At 42.9% G+C, this 26,529-nt stretch overlaps 1 protein-coding gene across 12 annotated transcripts in view; it reads right to left on the bottom strand.

The window, feature by feature from the left end:
• TCF7L2 (transcription factor 7 like 2) overlaps positions 1 to 26,529 on the bottom strand; it is a 173,555-nt gene that overhangs the window by 12,779 nt on the left and 134,247 nt on the right. For 5 of the 12 annotated variants that reach the window (XM_059851974.1, XM_059851979.1, XM_059851978.1 and 2 more), the window contains exons 5-10: positions 14,380 to 14,512; positions 12,197 to 12,299; positions 9,464 to 9,550; positions 3,560 to 3,685; positions 2,634 to 2,793; positions 1,774 to 1,881 (exon numbers count right to left, since the gene is read on the bottom strand). In XM_059851974.1, the coding sequence (XP_059707957.1) occupies positions 1,774 to 1,881; positions 2,634 to 2,793; positions 3,560 to 3,685; positions 9,464 to 9,550; positions 12,197 to 12,299; positions 14,380 to 14,512 (717 nt within the window). Of the gene's footprint in view, positions 1 to 1,773; positions 1,882 to 2,633; positions 2,794 to 3,559; positions 3,701 to 9,463; positions 9,551 to 12,196; positions 12,300 to 14,379; positions 14,513 to 26,529 lie in introns of all 12 variants that reach the window. The other 7 variants (XM_059851972.1, XM_059851977.1, XM_059851976.1 and 4 more) reach the window with 3 other exon arrangements.

Below are 26,529 nucleotides of genomic sequence, written 5' to 3'. Positions count from 1 at the left end.
CTGGGAAAGCACCGGCTTTCTCATCCTGTCCTTTTTAGCTTGAGAAGAAAGGGTTTCTCAGTGTTCACACAGTGAGGACAAAAGTAAAAGGTCCTAAACACTGAGGCTTTGTACATGCCCATCTGTCGGTGGCACAGTCACTGTGCAGAACGAGCATTCCCGAAACCTCACTCCAGCCTAGACTCCCTTTTGAACACCCAAGACGATGATACTGCACAGTGCTGAGGAACTACCTCGAGCCTATGGTCTGACAGCCTCAGGCCAGACTGTGCTGAAAAGGGAAGGAAAATGTGCTAAGCAGGAGCTGTGCCTCATCAGGCTTAAAAAGGTCTCCTCTGAGGAGCACATGATCAAGAATATTCTGAACTGGAAGGACAACTGAGCATGCGCAGGTACACCTGTAATGACCAAGGAGGGAGAGCTGAGCCCGGTGGGAAGAAAAGATGATCAAGGAAACAGAAGGATTTGAAAAATGTCCCTAAATACATATTGCTAAATAAGTGAGCATGTGTATTCTCCACCACTGAAACGGCAGAAGAGTCTAAAGAGCTGCTGCTGCTTCTCCTGGCTTCACTGCAGACTCTGAACTGGCTTCCTCCCACCCATACATATAAAAATGCAGATTCACGGAGGCAAGTGTTGTCATATAGAGCAAAATCTGGTAAAACAGGCAGTGATTATGATGGGGATGGAAAAGACAGACTTCAGCAAAACCATAATGTGTAAATATAAACAAAAACTGGCATCAATCTTAGAGCTGTTGGTCCCCAAACCTGCAGGGAAGTGTGACTAGAAGGCAGAGAACAGGGTTTGCTACAGAGTTAGGGACCTTGAGAGTTTTAGTTGATTTTTATTTAACTTTAAAAAAAAATCAAGATGCTGCTCTAATCCTATTAAAAAGGGTTTGGAGCTCTCACCAATCCACAAATCTGTCAAGAATTTATGGGCTTAGGCTTGCAAACACTTATTACCATCTGCACTGCTTACCCTTCATGGAAGGAGCTATTTAGTACTAGGGGTTATAAAGCTGCCCTTATGCTTTTTAAGAGACAAAAAATACTAGCACTTTTAGCTCAAAAACAGGCTTTCTGAAAAGTAGAGGGAGGAATCAATTTTAAAACAATCCATGAATTGATCATGAATTCCAATATACTTTTTAAAGAATTAGGAGGGTAGGGGGAAAAAAAAAGGTAATATGGGCATGAAAAGGAAAACATAAACAAAATACACAACTATAGAGTGTGGAATAATTCATTTAACCCCCCTTGAGAGTAAGACTTTCAAAAATATAATGCTTTTGGTTTTGCCAGTCCTTCTCTGAAGCTAGGATAAGTCATTCTTCCACTTTCCACTACACTCTGACACAGATAAGCACAAGACACTAATTATTTATCTCTTTTGGTGGAAAGGAGAGGAGCACACAAGAGGCATATTAAATTTCATTGTAAAAAATGAAATTCAAAATGACCAGCAAGCCAAACAGCATTTCCAGATGCTGGTAAAAGTAAAGGGAAGACTTTTTTCACAGAGCTCTACTGTTTATCCTCAAATTCTAACCCCATACTAGTCTCAGCCAGGAAGCCTCTTCCAAGTGGGAATTACCCCCCAGTAGTTTTGGTATCGCCGAGGGAAGCGCCTGTTGTCGTTACCAGGTTGGGGTCCTGAGACTTTCCACGCAGTGCTCGTGTGCAATGTGTGGTCGTAGCTCAGCAGGTCACACAGACATTTCTACAAGCTCTACTACTAAAAGTTTCCACCCACATAGGAACCTACATAGTTATCCCGTGCAGACCAGCCCGGGTACAGCTGCATGTGAAGCTGTCGCTCCTTTCTTGCTAGTTCATAGTATTTCGCTTGCTCTTCTCTGGATAACGCGTGCCACTGGGGTGGAGAAAAGGCAAAAAGACAAAATAAAAAGCACTGGTGGTTGGGGTTTTTTTTAGCCTGTTAACAGCAAAGTGTGTTATTTGTACATATAGATACGGTTTTATTTATACATATAGATATGGTTAGAATCGATTTTCATAAAAAAGAGATAAAAACAGATGATCTGGCATGCTGACATTTGTATTTTATTTACAGTTCTAGATTATAACTGCAGTTAAATCAACTGAACCACAAGTAATCATTTACATGCACTCAACCCCTTTGTCTCCTGGTGAGAGAGGAGAATTAGGAAATCTAAACAAAAACAGACAGCAGGGGAGATGGTCCAGAAGCTGAACCACTTGTCCTGAGCCAAAACTCAGTTACAGTTTTGGAGGTGTCTCCCCCACTGGCACTTCCTCGCCTCTTCTAGCCCTCACAGGTGCTGATACTGGTACTGTACTCAAAGCTTTTTTATTTCCCATTTACTTTTCTGCCTATCTTAGGCCAAAATAAAAATCTAAGATATTTTCATCAGCCAGTCATGGAAATGATACTGAAAAAACATTGTTATTAATTAACTCCTCCTCTTCCCCATGAATGACCCCACTGGCAAGAAATGCCTACAAAAACTAAAAAACAAACCAAGGCCTTTGGTTTAGCAATTCCCCTACCCATTTTCACAATGGCAGAAAAACACAGGGATTCAGAAGGTGTGAATCCTCCCGAGTTTCAGGCCCTGCTTGTGCCCATCCCTTGTTACCTACCCTTCGACCGAGGATTTGGTTGATGGCTGCGCTCTCTTTCAATGTGCATTCTGCTACAACTTTTGCTCTCATTTCCTTCATATACAACATAAATGCATTAAGAGGTTTCTTTATGTGTGGCTTCTTTTTCTCTTCTTCTTTTTTGGAGTCCTGATGTTTTCTGAAGAGTAAAGATACAACAGACAGAGACCTCACAGTGAGAATCCCTTGTGAGTTTATTAAATTAATCCCCTCAATTTCTCTACCATTAATCCTCAGCAATCTCTAGAAAGAGGACCCCAGAAGGGGTCTAGACCCCAGAAGGGTCTCTAGACCCTTCACCCTGGCTGCTGTATGGCAACAGTCTTAAAAGCATTACAAGAAAACCTCATGTTTACGCAACATCACCAAGTACCCTCCAAGTCCCTACAAGAATCTTGGAAGGACATGGGCTCCAGAAAAATGGGCTCACAGGGAGAGCTTGAGCGTGACAGTAGAGGGAATAATTACACCTCTTTATCAATGGGCTCTCGTCAGTTCAAACCTAAACTTGATACCAGCTCTCTGCAGCTTTGAAGAAGCCATTTATGCTTAGCTTTTTGTCTCCTGTGGTGCATCTGCTATCTCAAGGCTTCAAACTAGGCACTGAGTAATAGAGAAACTGGTCAAGAAACTTGAATCCCAATCAAGAAAATTCCACTTCCTTATTGAAACAGGTGAAATTAGCAACTACTTGCCTATGTCATAGAATGACTCAAAGACTGCTACGATCATTTGGACACACTTTGGCAGCTAAACCACATTCAAATCAATTACAACAGAAAAGAAAAATTGGAAAAAATATTTCACAGCAAAAACATCACAAACCCAAGCTTTTTTACAAGCCACACACGCACAGGGGATGTTTTGAGTATCCCAAAGAGAAGACAGGGGAAGCAACAACTTACGAGCTGTGGAGTGAGCCGACGTCGCTCTGGGAAGATTCCTGTTTGACTGTTGGTGTGACTATGGCCGGATGAGGAATTCCAGTTGTGTGTAAACTATGGTGTGGCGGGACCATGTGTGGAGGGAACCTAGAGGAGAGAAAGCTGTGTAAATTGTCAGAATAAAAATGAATGAATGGGGAGGGATGTGTATATACATTTAAAACAAAAAACAAAAAAACAAACAAAAAAAAAAACCTGGCATATAACAAGCACATGACAGCTAGACAAAGCATATGAAAGCTGGCAGCATTAATTAGCAATAAATTAAACATAATGACTCTTCTAATGTCATTAAAGCCAATCTTCCCCTTCATTATCATTACTGACACGAGACATCATGATTTTTAACATTAACAAAAGGTGAATTCAACTGGATGAACTTGCATAAAGGTGGAATTTCAGCTACCTGAAACAAAATCCACCAGTCCGTTTCTTTGCTGAAAAATTATGTGTGGCAGCCAAGGAATCAATTTTTATGGTTTTGAATCATGTTGTAGATTTAGGGTGACATCTTTTATTCTATATTGACAGCAAAATAAAATATTAATGCCAACATATTCTGGATGCATTTTTGATAATACTTATAGACGCCTCATTAGCTACATTTTGTTGATGGAGCAAAAGAAAATATTTATTTGTGTCTAATAAATCTCTGAGCCACACTGCTTTAACAGAAGGTGGAAGATTGTGGAATTTTTGATCCATTTAAGTAACCTAGAAAGGCTTTAACAGTCTAGCCTTTCTAATGAGAAAAAAATGTTGTCAGCTTTGTGGTTTATGGTCATATACATGGACAGATCCCAGTCCTGCAAGTGGATTCAGAGGGATATGCAATCCTTCTGCATGAATCTAATTGCTTGGTTGGGATCACAGCACAAACATGGCACAATCATTCAGACTTCTTACATTTTAACAGAAATGAATACACTTCTCAAAAGCAGGATTGACTTATATCATTGTTTCTCAACACTCTCAGAAAGGTTTTGCAGTGAATAAGAAAGCACAGCATGACTGACTGCCTTCCCCCACTGAAGTCAACAGGTTTCCAAGGAATGGGTTCTAGCCTAAAATTATGTTTCAGAAGTAACTTTCCTCAAAATGCCCAAATTAAAGTGATCTGGCAATGGCTTTTCTCACTGCAAATCCCCACTCTCATCCCAGATTTTGAACAATCTGATCCAACTAAAATAACCCAAGATTATGGAACACTCAATGGGATAAATAATTATTTCTTCTATCATCAATATTACAATGATTTTTTTGATTTAAAATGGGGGGATATACCATGGATATCGTCGTGTATAAGCATCAGAAATATAGTGGGGTTATCTTTCCCTCTCCCCTCTTATAAATCCCAATACCAAGTTTAATAATCCCATCCCCTGTGGCTGCCTAGACATTCTCTACATTTACAAGATGACACAGAAGTACTTTCATGAACAAGAGCACTGTCCACTACAAGCTCTGAGGATCTTTTGTCTATCAGCTGGTAGTACTCAGGGTGATTAGACAGAACTTTTTTGTCTTTGAAGGCAGTGGTGGGAAGAGCAAGGACTGACAGGGAGAATGTGAAATTGTTCAAGTTGTAGAGAATTGCAGTTCTTCATGAGCAAGGGCACAGAGAGAAGGGAGGCAGGAAGGTGGGATGGCAGGGGAAGAGGAGAATGGGCAGCAAAATGGTCATTCCTACTTCTGCTAAAGACTCACGGACACAAATCGCCAAGTGGGTTGTCCAAGTGCCTTCCCACTCTCTGACAAAAGTAGCTGGGAGAGAAGCACACATTTGAGGATATACTTTGGTTCATGGCAGGTCAGACCAGAAGACAATGTCGAGGCTGCAAAGGAGACTGGCATCCTTGCCCCAGTTCTGCCACAGAACTGCTCACCATCAGCAAGACACAAACTGGGCCTTTGTATTACTTTTTTCTGTTCTTTCTCTACTTCCATTGCATGTATTTTGATTGGACATATCTAAAATCTGTTCACACAGTGCCTGGGGCCTTCAGACACAGTACAATGCAAATAAAAACTGGAAGTATGAGCTGGATTTTTTAAAAAAATAACTAACAAACATAATCAAAAATAAAAGCGGCGGTAAAAAACTGACTTTGCTGAATTCAGTCTAAGCACAGGGATAAAAGGTTGAGGCATGTCCTATCAAGGGACTGTCCTAGACAAGACCCAGTGTTTCAGAGAGGACTGTGCTGCTGGGGCTGGCTAGGTCAGCAACAAGGGGACAGTGAAGGAAGAAGATGGAGATGAAAAACCTTCCTTCAGAGAGCAGGCAGGAAGAGCTCTGCTGGTCTGACACGAGGGCTCAGCGTGAAGTGCAGTGGGCATGTACCAGCAGGGAGAAAATCTAAGTGCACAGCACAGCATGCCCACATTGTGTGAAAGCCTGAAGGATGGCAAAGCCTCCACTGACCTCAGCTGGGATATTTTACTCACTGGGCTCTAAACTCCAGAGACAGCAGCCTTCATCAACAGGCAGCTGCAGCTCAGTGGTTATTTTCAGGGTTGCAGTTTCCATGAGGAAGTGCTGTGTCCATTACCAATGGCCATTCACTTTTTCATACTGAATCTGTCCAATTCACAAGGCTGCCTATTGGACTTACACACCCCTTGCTATATTTAGGGCTATAAAAACATGCTCCAGAACCCAAAGTTGCTCTCACAATCCCATGGACTTCCATTGGTTGGATGAGGGTTCAGCCCAAGATCTGAATGCCAGCTCATTTCTATGTAGACAGCCACTCACATGGCAATATGAGCAGGGGAAGGGTGTTAATTTTTAACTTCCTGGCTACACTCCAACTTCAGTAATTACATTCAGCAAAAGTGAATTTCCCCTGAAATTTCAATTACAGAAGGTATTTTCCACTGCCACCACTTAACTGCTGTGCAGTGTTTGTCTGGTGTAATTCTGCTAAATTATTTCCTGATTTCCTCTCACAGCAGTTGTTTTTTCATAGTGGGTCCACTGTTTGCCCATCACTCAGTTAGCCCTGTCTCATTTTACCTTAAAGGCATATTACAGAGGGGTAATGAAAGATCAAGAGATCTTACAGGCACACAATGTGAGTGTGGCAAGGCTACAAGCAACACCTAAGAGTTGTAACTGGTTCAAGACACTACCTTAATAGTCTAAACCATTTATGAAAAATCACTATTAGTCACCCATTAACCTTTTATAAACTATTCATAAGTGCACTTAAACTATTAAACAGTAATTTCTAAGCTTAGGGAACTAAAGGTTGGGAAGCACTATAGGCTCTAAAGATCTACACCATAATGCAGGAAAAGATGGAACTATTTCTGAAGGCAGGCTCTGGGAAACTGTGGATGGAGGGGTGAGGTTTGAGGTCAGTGCTGACTTCAGTGCTGGGGCACAGCCAGCACAGCAAAGGCAAGGTTTGCAGCACAGGCTTGCAGCAGGGCCCTGCAGGGCAGTTGCCCAGGGCCAGCTTGTCTGGAGGCCAGCATGGGCACCACCAGGAATCTCCTGACCACACCGGACACCTGGACAAGGGCTGTCCCCCTGCTGAGCCCAGGCTGACACAGGCAAACATACATGAAACCACGTATGAGAGCACAGAGGGTGTTCCCATCTAGGGGAAACCAGAGAAGTTTCTGGGCTGAAACAAAGGGTAAACACCTTAAATCAATTCATCCCCCTGCACGTGTGCCTGAGCACGTGTGCACATACGGGCTTCTGTCAGAGACAAAAAGAAAGGCTCCCTGTGCATGTGCACACCCCTCACCTTCGCCTAAGACATTCACCAGATTTTTTTTTTCTCTAGACAAGTATTCCATGAATTGCAATAAACACCCTAAAAATTCTAAGCAGCTCATTATACACTACTGTCTCCTTTTATGGCTCCAAGCCAGAATATAATGATGAGTCTTAACTTGTTAAGGACAACTAATTTTTTGTTCCTGGCTGTCTCAGGGGCTTCTCTCTTACTCACTCTCACTTTACTTCACTGTTGACATGTTTCTGTTAACTGGATGTCATCTGCCTGCCTTGATTTTATGCACAAGCAGTGGGATGCATTTTTCTGTGCAACAATTCTGCTTTGAGTTGCATTAGATTTGTCATTATTCTCTCATTTTCCCCTTGCACTTGTAACATTTCATCTATTCCTGCCTTATTTTTTGAGCCACGGTGCACCCACATTATGGTTTATACATGATCTTGCTCCCTTTGAAGCCGGCAGATTTCAGAGCCAGCCCTCGTCAGGAGAAGTGCCTGCTACCAATTTAGCAGGCTGAGGGCCCCGAGCTCCAACAACTCAATCTAAAGGGGGTCACAGGGTGGCACAAGCGAGTGTCAGCAAGTGCTGTTTAATTGCCAATCTAGGCTTCTCCATGGTGTTTAAAGTATAATGACCCATCACTTAATTCTGAGAAGTCCTGGCCCTGCTGCTGAATGGAATGAATATCAAAGGATGTGCTAGAACAGGGCAAGGAGCCTACATTTCCTATAACTGCCATAAGTATAATAGACCTCTACTTCTGTCGTCCCATTACCACAATAATGTATTTAATTTGCTGTGTACTCTTTTTAACTAGATACCTTTCATAAAGTCTATCTGGGGAATATAGCCCCCCCTGCTTCCACATCTCCCCCCCCCCCTCAAATGACTACCCTCTCTTAATAATAATTAAACTAAATCAAGCTCTACTTTGCCTCACACCATGCCTGCAAGTCTTTTATAGATATTAAAAAAGATTAAATAGGGGGAGGGAACCATTGTTTAAATTTGCAGCTCTCCCCAGCCTAGCATTTTTTTTTTAATTTGTTCTGTGACTACCCTTTCTTTTTTTTTTTTTAAGTTGATTTTCCAGTTGTCTATTTGCTGGGCCAGCATTTTAATTTAAATATTTAGTTTTTTGTTTACTTATCTAAAGCACGCACCACAATGTTTTCTATTCATTCACAAGTCCTAGGTACAGATTTCCATTTCTCAATGAGGTGTGCTTCCCCCCAGCCCTCACCAGTCTTTTCCTCCTTAGATCATCTATGCACCAGTGCTCACATATTAAACTGCAGAGATGGAGAGGAAGGGACAGAGTAGGGAGGAGATGTGGAACCTTGCTATGTAATGCATGCTAATTTAATTATGTGCCATCATCAAAATGGATTAGCTGTTTCAGCCCATCAGGAAAGTCTAAACTTCCACCGATTTAATTAACCAGGCTGAAAATCAGATGAACAGAAAATAAAACTATCATTAGGAGCAATTACTGATTACTTAAACATAGTGCTGCCAACCAGTTTGTAAATAAAACTAGCAGCCCCTGGAAAATTAGATGGAATTAATTGGAGGTAGGGAGGGGGAGAAATATATACTTCTAAAGCTTTTGAGGGTCAGGCAGGCCCTTTTATGTTGACTATTAGTGTTTGGAGCTTTGGGAGGGGAAAACACAGCACAATAACCTTCCTCCCAACTCTGCTGAAGAGCAGTCCTCCTCCCTCCTGAGCCTTCCCTCCCCTGCACAGAGCACTGCTCTGGCTGATGGCCACCGAGAAAGCAAAGGCTATCACAACTTCTCATCCCTGCTTTTTCAACATTACACCCTCCCAGCTCTTTCATTTAGTTCGCTTTCAAAGGTGGCTTCTCACTCCTCCACCTCTCCCTCTAAGGCAAATTCTTGAGGCCCAATGACAGCATTAGGACACCACCTTCTCCTCACATGGGAAGGCAGCCCTCGCCCTCTCCTCCACCCCACCAAAAAGCCAAGGATGGATGTTTAACTGAAGTGCTTTCAGGAATCTGCTGCCTAGATGAAATGCTCTCCTACAGAGAGTGGGAGGAGGAGCTACATTTGCTCTTGATTTAGGACCTCAGTATTTGAACTCACCTTGACATGGAAGCATTGACGGTCAGAGCTGTTGGGTAGGGGTGGCGGAAACCCCCTGTCGTGATTGGGTACACTGGCTGACCTTGCCTGGCAAAAAAGAAGGGAGAGAGAGAATGAGAGAAAGGAAAAAAAGGCTTAAAAAAAAAAAAAAAAAAGAACAACAAAAAACTTCTCTCTGCACAGTAAGCTTTATTCTCATTTGATCAGAACAAAAATCTTGGGGATTGTACAGCAAGGATCAAAGGAAAGAAACACAGAACAATTTGAATGCCATAAATCTGATAGGAATGGCTAATTAAATTTTATAACCTCTGCTTATGTCAATAGAGACCCTCTCCCCAAGCTGAAACTAGGTGTTTTGTTGTAATAATTAAAGGCGAAGTCTCGCTTGCTTTAATGGAGCCATCACACTAATTGAGGGCTACACATCCAAAGGAAAACAATAATGAATGTAAATTTATACCAAAATAAAGTACAGTGAATCAAAGGACTTCAGTTGCGCTTTGGGCCTCTTTCGGTATTTAGATCTCGGTGAGAAAACATTAAATTAACAGAGCTTAATTTGTAGCCTTTTGTCAGATTAACAAGTGTTGACAAGAGTTACCGGGGGAGAGTCCCCAAGAAGTATTGTGGGTAACCAATAGACAATCACACCTCATTACAATAATTAAAAAATACAGCAACATGCAAAACAGCATCCTCATGAAAGACACACAACTTTTTCTGATGGAGGTTTGTCTGTGCTGGCTAGCTCATTTCATCTGTCCTTCAAATACATCATCTGACTGGGCAGGATGCTTTTGGAGTGGGTGCTATGCCAGAAACATGCAGGCCAGTGGAGGACAGATGGGTTGAGAAGTTGATGGTGAAGTGCAAGTGGCAAGGAGAGGGGAAATGAAAAACTTGGGTTACTTCTGTGAAGTTGGCCATTCTACTCTCCTAGAGCAAAAGCCAATGTGATGGTGTCACCCCTCAACAAAAATCACTGGGAGAAGCTGTAAGAGCTGTGGGTAGGCAAGCACACCATGGTGTTGACTTGTTAGGAAGCAGTGGGGATGGCAGAGTTGTCCAGAGACAGAGGTGGCCATTAGCACCTGTCTGATGAAACTGGCCACACATGGCATCATTCAGGTGCTTTGGCAGCCATGGCACGAGGTGCAAGGAGGACAAACCTGTGTCTGCACAATACAGACACCCACACGAGCAATGGGGTATAGGCCAGGGACAGTGAAGAGTTTCTTCCCTGTCCTCTCATGTCTTTCATGTCACTGACTTTTGGCACTAGCTGAGTGTACTTGTTTTAAATGTTGAGGCTGTTGCTGTGCAAACTTGAGCTAAGGAGCTCACACGCAGTCTACAATTGTTCAGGGTGTCCTTTGGAAAAGGTAAATCACCACAAAATAGGAGGAATTTCCAATTTCAGGGAGCAATGCTTTGGGTTTTTCTTCTGCTCATGATGTGCTCTTCTGGAGAAGCAACATTCAGCAGAGAGGTGATAGACATGCTTCACCCTCAGGGTGGGGGAACCTCCACCCAAAATAGCTGCATGACCACCCACAAGGAAGGGCAGCCTGCAAAATGGCCAGAAGCTCCACCTCTCCTGCATCAACACTTTTGTGCTTGAGAAAGGTCTCCAAGGCCTCTGATGCCACCACCTCTCCTTGCCCAAGACCTGGGGATATGCACTGACCTCCTGCTCTGCCCTGCTCTCCTGTGGGCTGTCAACTCCAGTTCCTCATGGAGGAACTTGTGGAGAGGTATTTTAGCACAGCTGGCCGAACAACCTCAGCAGGAGCAAACTATTTTGAACTTTGGGCAATTCATTTCTATAAAAAATATGATCACCCCAAAACAGAGGAGGCCTGTTACATGAGAAAAACAGGGTAAAGTCTTGATTTATAATGCAGAGAAATGTTGTATCCAACAATACAAATGGATTTTATAAGCATTTAAATCAAATATACTACAAAAAAGGCTTGGGCAGTGCTTAAGTGTATTATAAACCTACTGAGAAAAAAAAGGAAAATAAGGACTCAATTACTGTTGGGAGCCTCATACCCAGCAAGGCTCTGCAAGTGGGATCTGAGGAGTTGAAAATAAAACCAAACCCCAAACTAACTTTCCATTGCTTTTTTCTAAGCCAGTTTTAAAGTAAACTAATTCCTTTTTCTTGTTTAAAATTCCATTCCTCAGATGCCAATTGCCAACTGCCCAGCCACATCTCAACTAGGAATGCTGCTCATGGCTGATGTAAAGTTCTGCTGTTTCATAAGAAAAACAAAAGGGTTTTCAACAGACAAGGCAATGAAATTTAAAATTGCAAATCTGTAGTGAAGATGGCCCTAGTAAAAAAGGGTCTGTGAGAACCACCCTGAGCCACCACAAAACAAAATCTGAGAAAAACTCATGTGGTGCAGAGTAAGGGCAATAACAAGAGAAGGACATTTCTGCAGAAGGGTTTAAAAACTCATGTTTCATGAGCTGTCAGCTGGTTAGGATGACATGCAAAGCTGTGTCCAACTGCTCAAGTCTATTTATGACCATATGACCTGGCACATATTTTAATTAACCTTCATGAGGTGGGTAAATTCATAACACTCAGTGAGGGGGCAGATGGCAAACAAACTCATCCCAATGCACACACAGACATACATACACACACACATATACTTTTACATAAATTTTACGCATCAGAAAAAGAAAAAAAGAAATTAAAAAAATGGAACTCCTTACTGTGGTACTAACCATCCTAGCGGATGGGGGATTTGTCCTACAGTGCCTGGTGATAATGGATAATAAGGAGATATATCTGGAGGATGTGGAGGCCTTGGAATTCCTATAGAAGAGGAACATAAAGCACCATCAGTATTGAAATGTGGAAATAAAATATAAAGAAAAGACACATATGTTTCTAAATTTCGTCAATTTACTTTCATTATAGTATTTGTGCCTTCACTTAGAGTTTTTAAAGGCTTTTTCACATTCTTATTTTTTAAACAAGAAAAAATGATGTTATTCACTCCCTCAGTCACTTCTCCAGTCAGAGATAACTATTTTTGTTATTTAAAATTTAGCAGTCTCAGATACAATTTCAGTGTGATGCTGTACTAGATATTCTATTAAATGTTCAACACAAAGATGGACCCTGCAACAACTTCATGGTTATTTTAGTTTCATAGTCAGCCAAAAGACCACAGGCTCTACCCTGTGGTGACTGGGTACTCAATAATATGGCATTATTCCAAAGTAATCTCCAGAACAAAATTGTAAATGATGTTTGCTTTTGAGCAAACCTAGGAAAACTTTTCTGAAACCAGGAGTGGAGGTGAGCGCCCCTGGAAATGCTTGGTAAAACCAAGCAGATGTTGAAGGTGTGCAGGGGAGGACAGAGAGCCCACCCATCCTCTCTGGATGAGGCACAGTTCCTACTCAGAAAGCAGAAACCAGCTCCAGACACAAGCCTTAAATATTAATGCTCCTTACCTTAAGAGCAAATAGGAATTACTCAGAGGAGTAAGGGTTACAAAGCTGGTTCTTTCAATTAACAAGCCAGGGCACAATTACACAGCAGAAGCAAAATTAAAACAGAGAGCATTAAAAAGAAGGGGTACTGTATTCAGGGCTAAAAACTATTTTTTTAAGTCACTTGGGAAGCTTTTAATCTCTAAATTAAATCTCCTTGTGTGACATTTTCATGCAGACATTGCTTTTTCTCCATTACAAAACCCAAACAGATTAACTGGGCTTTAACCATCCAGTGAGCTATTTGCACACTTGAAAGAATGTTCACAGAAGAAAAGTAAACAGTCTACAGACGTTAATCATATGTTTTACGATAACCATTTAAAAGCTATTCCCTGTACTGCCATTATTTAAATGAGAGGTTGACTATGCCATTCACTTGCAATACTCAGGGATGGTGAGATGGATTCCTTTCAAGCCATGTGAAGTCAGCATTAAGCACAATTAAAAGGGGGCCCCAGTTGAAGCATATCGAGTGACAACCAGCTAATGCACAGTCTCATTCAAGGGCTGGAGTTTAGATAAATTATCTGCATAAGTTAGGGCTGACACAGAGTGATTCCTTTGACATGAATTCTGTTTCTGATGAACTTCTCAATTAACTAAATGGGGTTTGGATTAACAAAACGAAACCCACTGTCACTAGGAACTCAGCACAGCCTGGAGAAAGAAGATTGACACTGTTTGACTTCTTTGGGACCTCAGGTTAAAAAGGGACTCTTAAAAAGTTAGAATAACATGTAAATTCTACTCTGTAACACCAATAAATCTAGTCCGGATTTTACGTGGTGCTCTATATTCAAGCAGAGTGCCCTTCAGGCTGAACTTAGAGTTGGGTAGACTTACATTGGGGAAAAGAGTTGCAAGTGTAAAGCTGCAGCTAAGTAGTTACAGTGGATGAAAATTCAACATTATAGAAGAAAAATGGCTGAACTCCTGACACAGAAACAATGGGATTTGGGGAATTAAAAGAGATTCATTTTGAAACCGGTCATGACCCACCACCTTTAAAATTCCAGCTGCAATTTTGTAAGTGCAGATCACAGAATGTACATGTTTAATTCTCTGGGTCGTGCATGCAAACCAAGCACTGGTAGATTGAACTACCAGGTGTGGTATCATGCTTGCAAAGAAACACACCTGCAAGCGACCCCACACATGCAACTCTGGTGTCACCCTGCAGAAGCTCTATGAAAATTCGCCCAGTAGGTTTCCTTCTGAAGTCTAATTGGCTTAAAAAGAAAGTATTTTGTCTGGGTTTGACATTTTACATGCCCCCTTTGGTGCTCCAGCATGGGAAATCCATTCTCCCGCACTCCTCTCCCCTAATGTGCAAAAAAGGGAAGATCCACCCACTCCCTCTCAAAAGCAACCCCAAAATACTTCTCACCTACCTGTTTTGGGGTCTACGTCAGCTGGTAAGTGTGGAGGAGGGTTTCCTGGTGTGAAGTGCTCATTGCTGTATGTGATAAGCGGCGTAAGAGGGTGTACATGGTGTGGGTGCTGCACAACTGGCACTTTGTTAGACTGTCAAGAGAAAAAGGTTGACACTGTTAGAGCAGTGCTGGGGCATCCCACCCCTACAGCATGAGGTACAACACACAAAAATCTGAGTAGCCAGGGTTTCAATGTGATCCTCAGACTTTTCCAGATTCCTTCTTGGCGTCACCCTTGCAGTTTTCCCACCCTCTTGCTTAAAACCTTCTCACACACCTTCCCTGCTGTCAAGGTTCTTTAATCTTTTTGACCTGTCATGCTCCTGTATGGAGCAACAGCAATTCTTTAAAATTTTTCCTTTTTCTTTTATAATGTTGTGCTTCACCTCCAAGATGCAGGCAGACTCCTCAGTGAGGGGCTGAGAGAGTCCCCCATTTAATTAGCAAGAGACCCAAATGCTCAGTGACCTGTAGGTCTTTTCCTCTCCCCTTCCTGTCCTCACTCTCAGTTCTGCATTTTACTGCTCATTGCAAATACTCCAGATAAAAAGCCTTTGTAGTGCTGGAGTATTCCCTTCATCAGCAAGCATTAAGCTGACAAGCGATCACCTGCATATTTTATATATATATTTTAGAAGAGCTGATTAATTATCAATTCATCAGAGAGCGCTAATAAATGGAAACTGGATACTGATTAATTAGACTACTAAAATATTCAGCTATATAAATAATGGCAAAACCCCCCAGATAAAGCCATTGAAATTAACACTCTTGTAGGGGGAATAATCATGTAGATATCTTGAGGTTTTCCCCATCACATTCCTAGCTCTGGGGGAAAAAAAATATTTTTCTCAACAACAATTTAAAAAAAAATTTAAAAGGCATGAATGAATGAAAGAAAAAGGCAGGCTGAACTGTAACTTACCCTTACAAGATCACAAAGAAAAAATTAAGCTGAAACCAGCTGAACCGCTGGACCATTTACTGCGAGTAATCCAATTGCAAAAAACCCTATTCCCCATAGAGGATTTTCACTAAAATCCTACAACAGGGACATTTAACCAGATTAGGTACCAGCAAAGATAAAGAGGCTGGTATTAGATGATGAATGGATTAGAGTCAGGTTTCATTTTAGAATGTGTCTTCATTTCCTTTTATTACTTTAAGTAAGGAACAACTTGCATTAACATCAAGTAAAAGGAATCACATTAAAATAAAGTAGTGATACCATGGTGGCCACGATAGCGCCGCTGCTGTTCAGGGTCTGCCAGCACTCTCCTGCTCACCCTCCTGCTCCAGCATGGCTCCAAGCCCACTGCTCACTCCCCAGCACCCCCAAACACACCCTCACTGTGCCACCTTAGACAAGCTATAGCTATTAGCTGATCTGGCTTCCAATGCTCTGAATTTCCCTCAAAAGCATTTCAAAAATAATTCAGTTATTCTTTGGGAATGAGCTCCTAGACTGTGGGGAAGGAAGAGGGAAAACAAACTGGGAGCAAGGAAGAAAAGAAACACCTGCCTTCCCTGAATAAACAAGAAGTCCCTCCACCATGCTTTGGCCAAATGAAGCCCCTTTGGCTCCCCCAGCCCCAGCCCCTGCCATAAGTGGCTATTTGGGCTCGCTGCTTTGACAACTGCAGAAAAAAGTGTGCATCCAAAAGAAGCCAGACAGGGCTGTACTTGTGCTTCCCACAACTTCTCCTGCGTTCTTCATCATGTTCATCTCTTTCTGCCACCCTTACATGGGATGATTCCTCTCCACCACCAAGCACTTGGCACAGGGGATTCCCCTGTCAAGTGGCCACCACGCAGGAAAGAGCATGGTCACAACAGCCAATGCTATGATTAACAGCACATTGTGCTGGCTGGGCTGTGGGTCAGATCTGCCAGCTGAACAGCCAAGGACAACTTTTGGCCACACGGATCCATAATGGTTTCACATCAGGAAGAGATATGATGATTTGGCTCTTCAAGTCCAAAAAGCCAAAGGAGATGCTCTAACTCAAAATCTGTTCTCTTTCAGGTGAACCAACCCAAGCAGTCTAAAAATAACTGAAAGCTTTGGTAAGAGTTTCACCTAACAAATTATATTATATGTTAGTTTCACCTAACAACACATGACATTACAAGTCAAATGACCAGTCGATGAAGTTCACAAAAATGATCATTTCCAATAAGAGCTATTTTTTCTGGCCAAGAATTGTGTGAACTCCTGCTGTTAGGTGACCCACAGTGTGGCCCTATTTATTGAAGAAGTTAATACATGCTGTAGCTTTGTGCTCTCCCAACTCTATATTCACATAATTGTACACCTCACCCAGACCCAGACAGACATTAAGTGCTGTCTTCCACAGAGAGCTTATTTTCACAGAAACTGGTGCTGATTAGTTAAAAAAATAAGTAGAATAACATTAGAGGGTCAGACTTAAGCCAACAAACAAGAAATAACAAGTGAGAGGAAAGCTGGACTGACATGGCTCCATCACCAAAGCCAGATGTACCATAGGGGTAAACATGTCAGCTGTGGGAAACCACCAATCCTTGCTTTGATATAGCAAGACTGCCCACAATATCTCCACAAAACAGAACAACTGCTAAATTATGATGTATTTCACCTAAAATGTTTCAGAGACAAATAAAAAGCAAAAGGAAAAACAAATAAAAATCAACAATTAAGAGCTTAAACCTTAAGTGTGCAAATTTTTCCCCTGGTAAGTAATTTTTGTTTAGGTTACTACCATGCACTCAAATGGACCTCTCATATAAAGGTGCAAGGGTAGGATACTCTTTTGCCACTATGATGATGCTGGGGCAGAGGTGGGGAGAGAATGTACAAGGGGAAAGGGAGAAGCTGTCATCTACATGCTCAGAAACATGCTCTCTGGGACAGAGGAGTGTGATCCACTTCCCAGAGAGTCAGTCTGCATCTGTACCACTACCCAGGGACAGGTTTCCATTCTGTTTTGCACTACTTAGCACACACTGAGGAAAGGGACCATAACTCCCCTCAGAACAGCACACACAATTTGCAAGCCAAGCTAAACATGCATAATATGCTAAGCAAGCTGCTCTTTATAAGTACCGTTCCTGAAGTTAACTAAGCTTCCTTGGAAAAGAAAAATAAAGGACAATCTGGGAAAGAGCAGGATTGATCCTGCAGAGGCATCTTCCTTGGAAGTCAATGGGAGCTCTGCCTGAGTAACAACTGTGGTCCTAACCCCATCCACTGGCAATGAAAGGTAAACCACAGAAGCCATCAATAGGAGACACCCATTAGAAGACTTTAGACATCCCCCTGCAAAAGGCAATATTCTGCAATATACATTTGTGAACACTTCATCAAGGGCTAAGAGGCATTGTGAGATGCAGGCGTTTCTCTGGGAAGTTGAAGAGTTCCATTTATGGCTCTGTCAGGCATGGGAAGGGGAGCTGCACTGGTACACACAGATTAGCATCAGGGCATGTGCTAACAGGACTGGAACAAGTGAAGATTTCTAAAGAGAAATCCCAACACCTAAGAAGTACTAAGCCCTCTGCTGAAAAATCACCCCTCTCCATTGAAAGCTGAGGTCTCATATGCTAGGTTAGAGGACATGGTAAAGAATTGCAAAAAGTCAAGAGAAGTTTGCTTTTCTTGATAACTGCTGCCTGAAGCAACCAGAAGAAATTGTCCCCATAGGGGCTCTACTACTAAACCTCTCTATATGAATTTGAAATGCTTCTGGGAGTGCTTAAACACAGATCAGTTTAAACAATAATGGAGCTCTAGAACAAAAAAAATTCCCACACCAAAACCACAACAAATTTTGGACTGATAAATGTTTGAAAGGAGTACTGAGATCCATTTAGTCTAAGTTCTGATAGGTGCCTTTAGGGAACAAAAAAACCTATCTGAACTTCAGATTTAAACTGCAGGGGATTGTGTGTATAAATTGCTGTGTATTAGTCTTTGTTGCATGGTAAGGACATTTCATTAACAGGATGAAAGATGCTTCTATGCGTATACAGCCCAATTTAATACACCCCACTGATGAATACTCCCCATTTATTGAAGAAGTTAATACATGCTGTATAAATCAATAGTTCCTAAGTCTCTGAAAGCAACATAGGACTTGCATAAGATGAAACATTGTATTGTTGAGCACACAAAGAGAAACCAACCTCTAAACAGGAAGAGTTTACGACTGCAATTTCTGCTTGCAAATTCATGGCTTGTTTGGCTTTGGCAATAAAACCACAGTGTCATATCAACTCCAAGTCAGAAAAAAAACATGCCAGAGACACCAGAGGATGTCCTCACCAGGATAATGTGGGGTTAGTAAAGGCAGGTCTGCACAAAAAGCCACCCAGGCTGAAAACAAGCCATCATGCCATGTCAGCATGGCAGCGGCCAAAGCCTCTGGCCTCTGACTCCTTTCCAGTGCATCCCGAGGGCAGGGGGAGGCTCCTGCACCGACCCAGCCTAAAACTCCAGTAGCTGCCAGAATAGCCCATGTAGCTGCAGCCCTTTTCCTGACCTGGGTGGCCTCTGAAATGTCCTTCAAGCCCTGTGAGGCAGGGAGGTGCTGCAGCCCACCAGGCACCCCTCAACCACCCACAACCAGGAGGGACTGAGGAGGTGCTTACACCCAGAGCCCAGAGCCCTGGCCCCTTCCTCCACTATCAGAGGAATGAGAGCTCTCCATCCTCCTTAAAAACCTATTAATCAAGAGACACTGAAAACAAATGGAGCTAGAGCTCCGCCTGTCTTTTTGCCATGTCCTCCTCTTCCCCACGGCTCTCCTTTTCTGCTGAAGAAAGATGGGCCCTGAAAGTGCTTTTATGAGCCAATACAATGCAATAAAACAAAAGCAGCACAGCAGAGGGTTTGTCAGGCTTTTCCCCTCCTCCAGGGTGGATGCAGGTCGACAGTGGTCTTGAATTAGCAGGCCCTCCTGGAGTTGCTCCCTGGGCTTAGCAAGGACTACCATTCAATACCAGTTCACATTAAAAAACAGGTATTTCTGTATTTTCCTGCTGATGCTATTACAGTTTTGCTGACTGTGGCCAGTGAAATGCTAACAGATGCTCCTGAACTGCTCTGCAGTTCCAAAGATACTCACAAAAGGAGTTCCTTTTTTTCTAAAGGCTGATCTCTCCCGAATTCTGCCTAGGAATGACATCCTTACACCCCCTCACCCCCCTGACGCCCCACACAAATCAGGAAATTGAGTTGCAAGTAAAGGCAAATCCCAAAATATTGCTGCAAATATTTAAATACTTTTCCACTTCCAGCAGAGTCACCACCACCCAAAGCAGAGCATCTGGTAAGCAGCACTGCAGGTCTGGGGATCACCCACATCAGCAGCCACTCTGGGTGGCACCCCAAACTACACCAAGGAAAATGCACACCCTTTAGGTTAACTGAGAAGCTAAAGCCAACCAAACCCACCAGCTATTTGTAACTTGGTACTCATCCCCTTCCCAAGCATAAAAATTCAACACGAGTGATGAAGCATTTCCTGAAAAAATCAAAGATTCAATTTTACCCAGCCCTGTACAGCTAGTGAAGTCACAGTTTATTTTTTTAAGGATGCTTTCACACCTGACTAAGCAGTCCTGAAAACTACTTCCCCTTGCTCCTTTTATGGCTGATACAGTGGCCTGAGCCCTTTCTCAGTTTAATGTAGCTGATTCCTGCCTAAGGTCCTGCCCTAAGCTAACTGCCCATTGTAGCAGGAGACAAGGCCTCCATTGATAATCACAACTCACCCTGCTAGAAAAAGGCTCATTTTCTTCTTTCACACAAATGATGACAGGAGCACTGACAACCATGTGCTGGGACAATGCCCTCCCCAGGCAGAGCCTTAAAAAATAACCCCGAAACCCCTGCAACAACCCCCACTGCCCTACCCTTAATAGTTGAATAAAATAAAATTTTTAAAAATGGGGACATACACACACAAACACACTTTTGCAGCCTTCTGTTTCTTCCCCTTCCCCCCCGACCACTTCCCAGGCCACCGAGTGCCTACCTGCTCCTGCAAGAACTGCTGGCTTTCAATAAAACCCCTTGCTCTATTAGCAGTCTCTCAGACAAAACAACAAAATCAGCTTCCTGCCTCAAAGTGTCCAGCAATTCATTCATGAAAAGAATAATTTTGGATTCTTTTTCCCCCTTTAGCTCAGATGAAGTGTCCCCTGAATATTGCAGAGCTAAGCCACCGTGCTTGACATTTTTCCACATCCTTCCTGTCAGGGTGCGAAGGTACTGAGGGGAGGGGGTGGGGAAATGAGGATTTAAGATGTTCAGGAAATTTCCACTTAATTTCGCCGAAAGGCAATTATGTGAAATGATCTGGTGACAATTAGCATATGCCAAATCCTCTAGTGTACAAGGGGAAGGACTGGGGTTTAGCTACCTAATTACTGCCTGTTAGTTCCGATGCAGGAGGATAAAACACTCTAGTAGTAAAACATTATTAAGTGTGCTCACACTTTGCTTTCAAAGCTGTTGTGGGCTGTAAGTTTATAAATTTCTTGCTATGGTATTTAGAGTGGGGTTTTTTTCCTTTTTTTTTTTTTTTTTTTAAGTAAAAGAAAGAAACTTGGGGTTTTAAATACAAGTGCTGTAGTCTTGGACAATGTGGTGTTACTCTAATGTCAGGTCAGACCCAAACAAGCATCTGCTACACAAGTGTACAATTTGAGATCCCTCAGCAACACTGGAATTACATTCACATCAGTTAGATTTTATTCTCTTAAGGCTTCACTGATAAAGAGAAAGCACTCTGCTCACCTGCTCTGCCCCACCTCGGCATATGAATTCACACACCAGTTACATCATCTATAGCCCAGAACTGTGGCCTGCATGTATCCAGGCAAGCCTCACACTGAGGATCAACATTAGAGATTATTTGATCAACAGGTGGACTTTCCCATACCAATAGGACAGGTAGTGCTCAGTCCCTTCAAGTTTCAGGTAATAAAGCACCAGATTTATTTCTTCCATTACAAAAGGAGAGGCAGTTTCTTCCCCAATGTGACAAATACTCAAGCTTTCTCTGCATACTTTAGTTAATTTTAATTACTAGACAGATACCGTCTCTGCAAAGCAGGCAAGCCTTCGTTCATTCTAACAAGGCAAAAAAGCAAAAACACTTGGCATACATTAGATTAAAACTGAAAAATACCTTTTTGCTAAGCCATACCAGTACAAGGTGTGCTGGATACACAACCACTAAGCAAAGAGATGGGTGAAACCAAGGCAGGTCTTTGGGAAATGGTCCTGAACACAAATAGGGTAGGAAGGGGAGAGGCACAGAGCAATAATACAAGCACAAAAAATAAGAGAAGATGAGAAGCAGAGAAAAAAGCAAATATAAGCAAAAGAGTGCTTATAATTGCCCTGACAGACCTTGCTCCATGCTTTTGTGTGAATACCTAGTCATGCAATTTGATTTACTGCCCAATATTCTCTGAAATGCCTCATTATAAACAGCTTTATTCTTGCTTATAAACCACTTATTTCAGCACTAGACAGACATATATACTGCAGGAGAAATAGCTGCTGATTTTTATTAGGGTATCTGTGATTTCTGTCTATAGCAAGAACTTGAATGTGAGGCTGTTAAAAAACTGCAAGGAATGAAAGAAAATTAGCATGTATGCCTATGCCTTCTTGTACTTGGCAATTTCAGTAATAACAGCATTATTAAAAAACTACCATGCACATACATGCCTTAAGATTTGATGGCAAGTTTTCAGTACAGCTTTTTAAAATGCAGCATTCACAGCGGACTGTGCTCAACACCGATATGCAACACATGTAGCAAATGTATATTAAATTCCTTAACAAATAACAAGGCTCTAAAAACTGTTTTCATTTTTTTATATGCTAAAAACATTACATGCTGCACAATTAACTGATGCAATTAGGTAAATCCAGACCAATTATTTCTTGCATAAATTCAAAAAAGTTTCCGTAAAAATGTTATGTTAAATGCACATCAGAACTGAAACACCTTGTAAGTATTTCAGAAGAAAAGAACAGGCACATTTACACAGTGCTGTCAGGCCTTTTGCCCCAAGTCCCAGTAAAAAAAAAAAAAAAAAAAATTCCTCTAAAGGTATAATGTTTGTGAGATCTCTCACCACCAATCTTGTAAAACCTGCATATGCAACAACACACAGTGAAAGAAGAAACATCTAAATAACCGTCCTTTTAGATTAATTAATTTTAGACAAACTCGACAGAATTTTATCCCTTGTTTTATATAAGAAAAGGCAAATAAATCAACTAAGCTAATCAGGCAAAGGTACCACAGAGTATTGAAGTGATAGAAATCCTCCTCCTAGATTGAGTGACTCTGTAAGCAAGTCTGGCAGAGTTAGAAAAGGAAACAGCAGAGACTCAAGACTTCCACAAAACCAACAGTGAAAATGTGATGCATTGTAGAATTCTCCAATAAGTTTCTATTTTCTGTGTGCAAGTAAGGGTAACACACAAAACAGGCTGAGGGGTAGCTTTACTTTCTGCAATATATAATAATAGGAGAAAGAAAGTCTCATGGACTTCTGACAGCAAACACAGAACCACTGTATTTAAACATGTGTTACCTCATATTTATCACCGTTCAGTCTGATTTTTCATATTCCTTTATCCCTGGGTAAAATAATTCTTATGCAGCGTCCCAAAAATTTTCCCCTTTCACACTACAGCTGAGCTTTCTGAAGAACTCAGAAAATTTAACTGTCAACCAAACACAGGATCAAAAGCACCCCATAAATAGTACTATGTTGTATTTTTACTAATTAAAACAAAAAATCTCGTTTTGTGTATGACAAGAGTTAAACCATTCCATCTCCAAACCCCCTTAACTGTAACATATGTGCCCTGCTACAAACCAACTTTTCTTCCTTTAAGAAAAAAACCCCAAAACCCAAACATTTTTACCTTCATGGTTTCAGAGTTTAGGAAATATCGTACTGAACTGAAGAAAGCTTTGAAGTGGCCCCCTCCGCCCCAAAGGAAAAAAAGAGAAGAAAAGCTAGTGATGTCATGGTCACTGTGTGAGTGCCTGACTGCAGATGTAACACAGCCCTACACGCGCTCACACTTCTCCCTCGCTGGTAACCATTGTTCAGCAGCCAGGAATCAGCCCCCGAAACCTGCTGCACACCGGGCTCTGAAACACCGCCCCGCCAACACACCCCGATCCCACCCTGGATGCGCCAGGAAAAAAATCCCTTTCCCTCTCCCGCCCCCCCAGGCAAACCCCAAACCCGGGCGGAGGGAAGGGCGCAGAGGAGGAGTGCAACAACTGTCCCGCTGCACCATTGTGTCGCGACAGCGGCTCTGCCGCGCGCTCCTCGCCACTGCTGTCAAATTAAGCGGCATCGAAAAGTCGCGCTTCCCCCTACCAGAAAAGACGATTACCATAAAATAAATAAATAAAAACAATGTAGCTAACAAAGGTCACAGCTGGAGATGCTTGCTTGGTTTCTCACGCTCCCCCCCCCCCCCCCCACTTTTTTTTTTTTTTTGATTCCACACAGGAAGAAAGGGAAGGAGAGGGAGAGAGGAGGAGAGGGAGAGAAGTCACATCAGAAGTTCAATGGTCAAGACGGAAAGCGCGCACGCAGAAAGTGCTACTCACCCAGCAATTCAAATTGAGATGCCAGCAGCCGAACTGCTGGAAGAGAGAGAACCCAGAGGCAAGCGCTCCTCCTTTACCACTCAAATCTTCCATTCCCACTAAAATTGCATCCCTCGGGTACATAACAGCTTTGTCTTTCCTTCTGTTAACCTCAAAAACTTTTTTTCTTTACTGTCTAGATGCCAATTGTGCTGGCTTTGTATTATTTTCCTTGCAGCTTTTCTCTCTCTTTTTCTTTATCCTCTCCCCCCCTTCACTTAAAGTACTGGAAAAGCTGTCTTAAAAGATCAAGATGTCTCCAGTTTTTTGGCCTGGTGTTTTCTGAATGCTCAAAATCCACTGTCATGTTGGCTGTGAGAAGTGTCTTATTTCTAAATTGTCGGCTGCAGTTATCAAAATTTAGAGAAGCCTCCTGTCTTTTCCAATATAGCACTTTACCATCATCCTTCCAGGGAGCGGGGAAAAGACTTTCTCCCCCCCACACCCGCCCCCCCCACGCAGGTATGTCTGTTCACAAGAGCTAAAAAGCAGTTACTTTGGAAATCAATGACAATGCTACTCCAAGCCAGGTTGCGCAGGTATTACTAAGTGCAGCGAGGAAACGCCGGCCGGCCGTGAGGGAGCATGATCAGTTAAGTGTAGCAAGCAGTCACTTTATCTGCAAGATTGTCAAATCCCTCAAAACAAATTTCTTAGGGGGAGAGCTGTAAGGAAAGTGTATTTTCTTGTCATTGTAACACTGAGGTGACATGTGGCAGACCTTTACCATTAGCTCTGTTCTCTCCCCCTCTCTCCCTTTTCCTTTAGTATTTAGTATTTCTGTTAAACACTGACCTACCGCAACAGGGATGCAAGAGGAACTTTGAGATATGGTGCCCTGGTTACTGTATTTTCCCAAGCTGGTCCTAAATGAGAATTAACAGGGGCACCCAAGAGCATTGCTGAACTGAGCAAGGGTAAAGCCTCCTGCCCTGTGCCTTGCTCTTGCCTACGAGCACTGCAAGATGCCCACTTCCTAAATCTGAGTTGACTATCACGGGCATCCGAGTTTGCCAAGAGTCAATCTCTCATCTCCTTTTTATCTTTTCCCCCAAAGTTGTAAAGTACTCTGCAACAAGGTAAAAAGCCAAAAAGAGTGGTTTAAATGGAAACAATTTGGAAAAGGTGGCTGTGTTGTTCCCCTCCTCACTTTCTAAGCAAATTTGTCAACACTGATGGACGCCGCACGCAGGGGGAGCGATCGCCATGTGGGACGGACGCTGCTGCAGACGAGGCACTGGAGGAGACCAGTTGCAAACACTTGTCTTCCCCATGCACATCTGGGTGATCACACCAACGAGTTCTCTCCCCCCTTGCCCCCAAAGAGTGAAACAACAGGACGAAATAAATATATGGGCAAAAATAAAACTGTTTCAAGGAGGGAGATCTTGAGCACATCCAAGTTTGCCTTCTAAGCGGCAGTTTAATCTGCGGGGACAACGGGCTAAACAAAATATAACGAAACACAAACTGGTACCCAGGCCCCGGGGGAAAAAAAAGAAGGGGAGCAGAAGTAGTAAACGGGGGAAAATCTGTGCAGTCTCTGTCCGCCGGATCCCCGTCCCTGGTCCTCTCCCTGCGCTGCTCTGGCCTTCGCGTGTGCAGTGTCAGCCAGCAACCTCTAAGGCCCTTAATACCAAAACAAAACCCCACGATTTCCCTTTACACGGCAATAACAAAAGCAACGAGGCTCCAGTTTGACAAGTAAAAAGCCCCAACAACACGGCAGCTAATTGCCTTCCCTCCCTCTATTCACAGCAGCCACCACACTCCAGCGGCTGCCTTTGTCCCACGTGCGGTTCCCGGGGCTGCTGACGGACAGTTCCCCACCATTTACCAACAATAACTTGGAAAAGTGCAGCCAACGGGACGGGGAACTCGGAATTCGGGATTGCCGGCTCTTCCCGAAAGATGCGCAGCACATGGGATGGAGACGCCGGGAGCTCCCTATTCCCATGCCCCCCCAAACACCCCCCCAGAACCAGCTCCTGCGGGATGCAAGTTCTCCCCCGGCCGTGCTCGATTCCCCGGGGCCGTCAGGGAAGAGCAGCCCGGAGTGGGGCGGCTGAGGGCGATGGGAGGCGGGCGGAGGGCCTGGGGGAGGCATCCCCTGCCCCGCGCCCTGCGAGCCCTGAGCCCTCCTTACCATGAGACTGCAACCGCAGAGGGCAGGGAGAGACCAAGCGGGGCTGCAGCTCCCTGCGCGCATTCCTACAGCCGCGACCACGGGCGCTAAAACAAAGTTGGGTGTTCAGGGGAAGAGAGAGGAAAACGCGTCGCTTGGCATTTTCTAAAAAGTTTATAAAAAAAAATTAAATATTTATCCCCTCTGCTTATTGAGGGGAGGGAAAAAAAAAAAAAAAAGAAGAATAAAAAAAAAAAAGGTAGGGAAAAACTGCTCTGCTAGTTTAACGTCGAGGGTGGGAGT

The sequence above is a fragment of the Haemorhous mexicanus genome, chromosome 7 (assembly GCF_027477595.1).
Source record: "Haemorhous mexicanus isolate bHaeMex1 chromosome 7, bHaeMex1.pri, whole genome shotgun sequence".
Classification (NCBI taxonomy): Eukaryota; Metazoa; Chordata; class Aves; order Passeriformes; family Fringillidae; genus Haemorhous; species Haemorhous mexicanus.
Note: the sequence above shows the minus strand (reverse complement) of the source record. Positions and strands in the feature narration are given on the sequence as shown.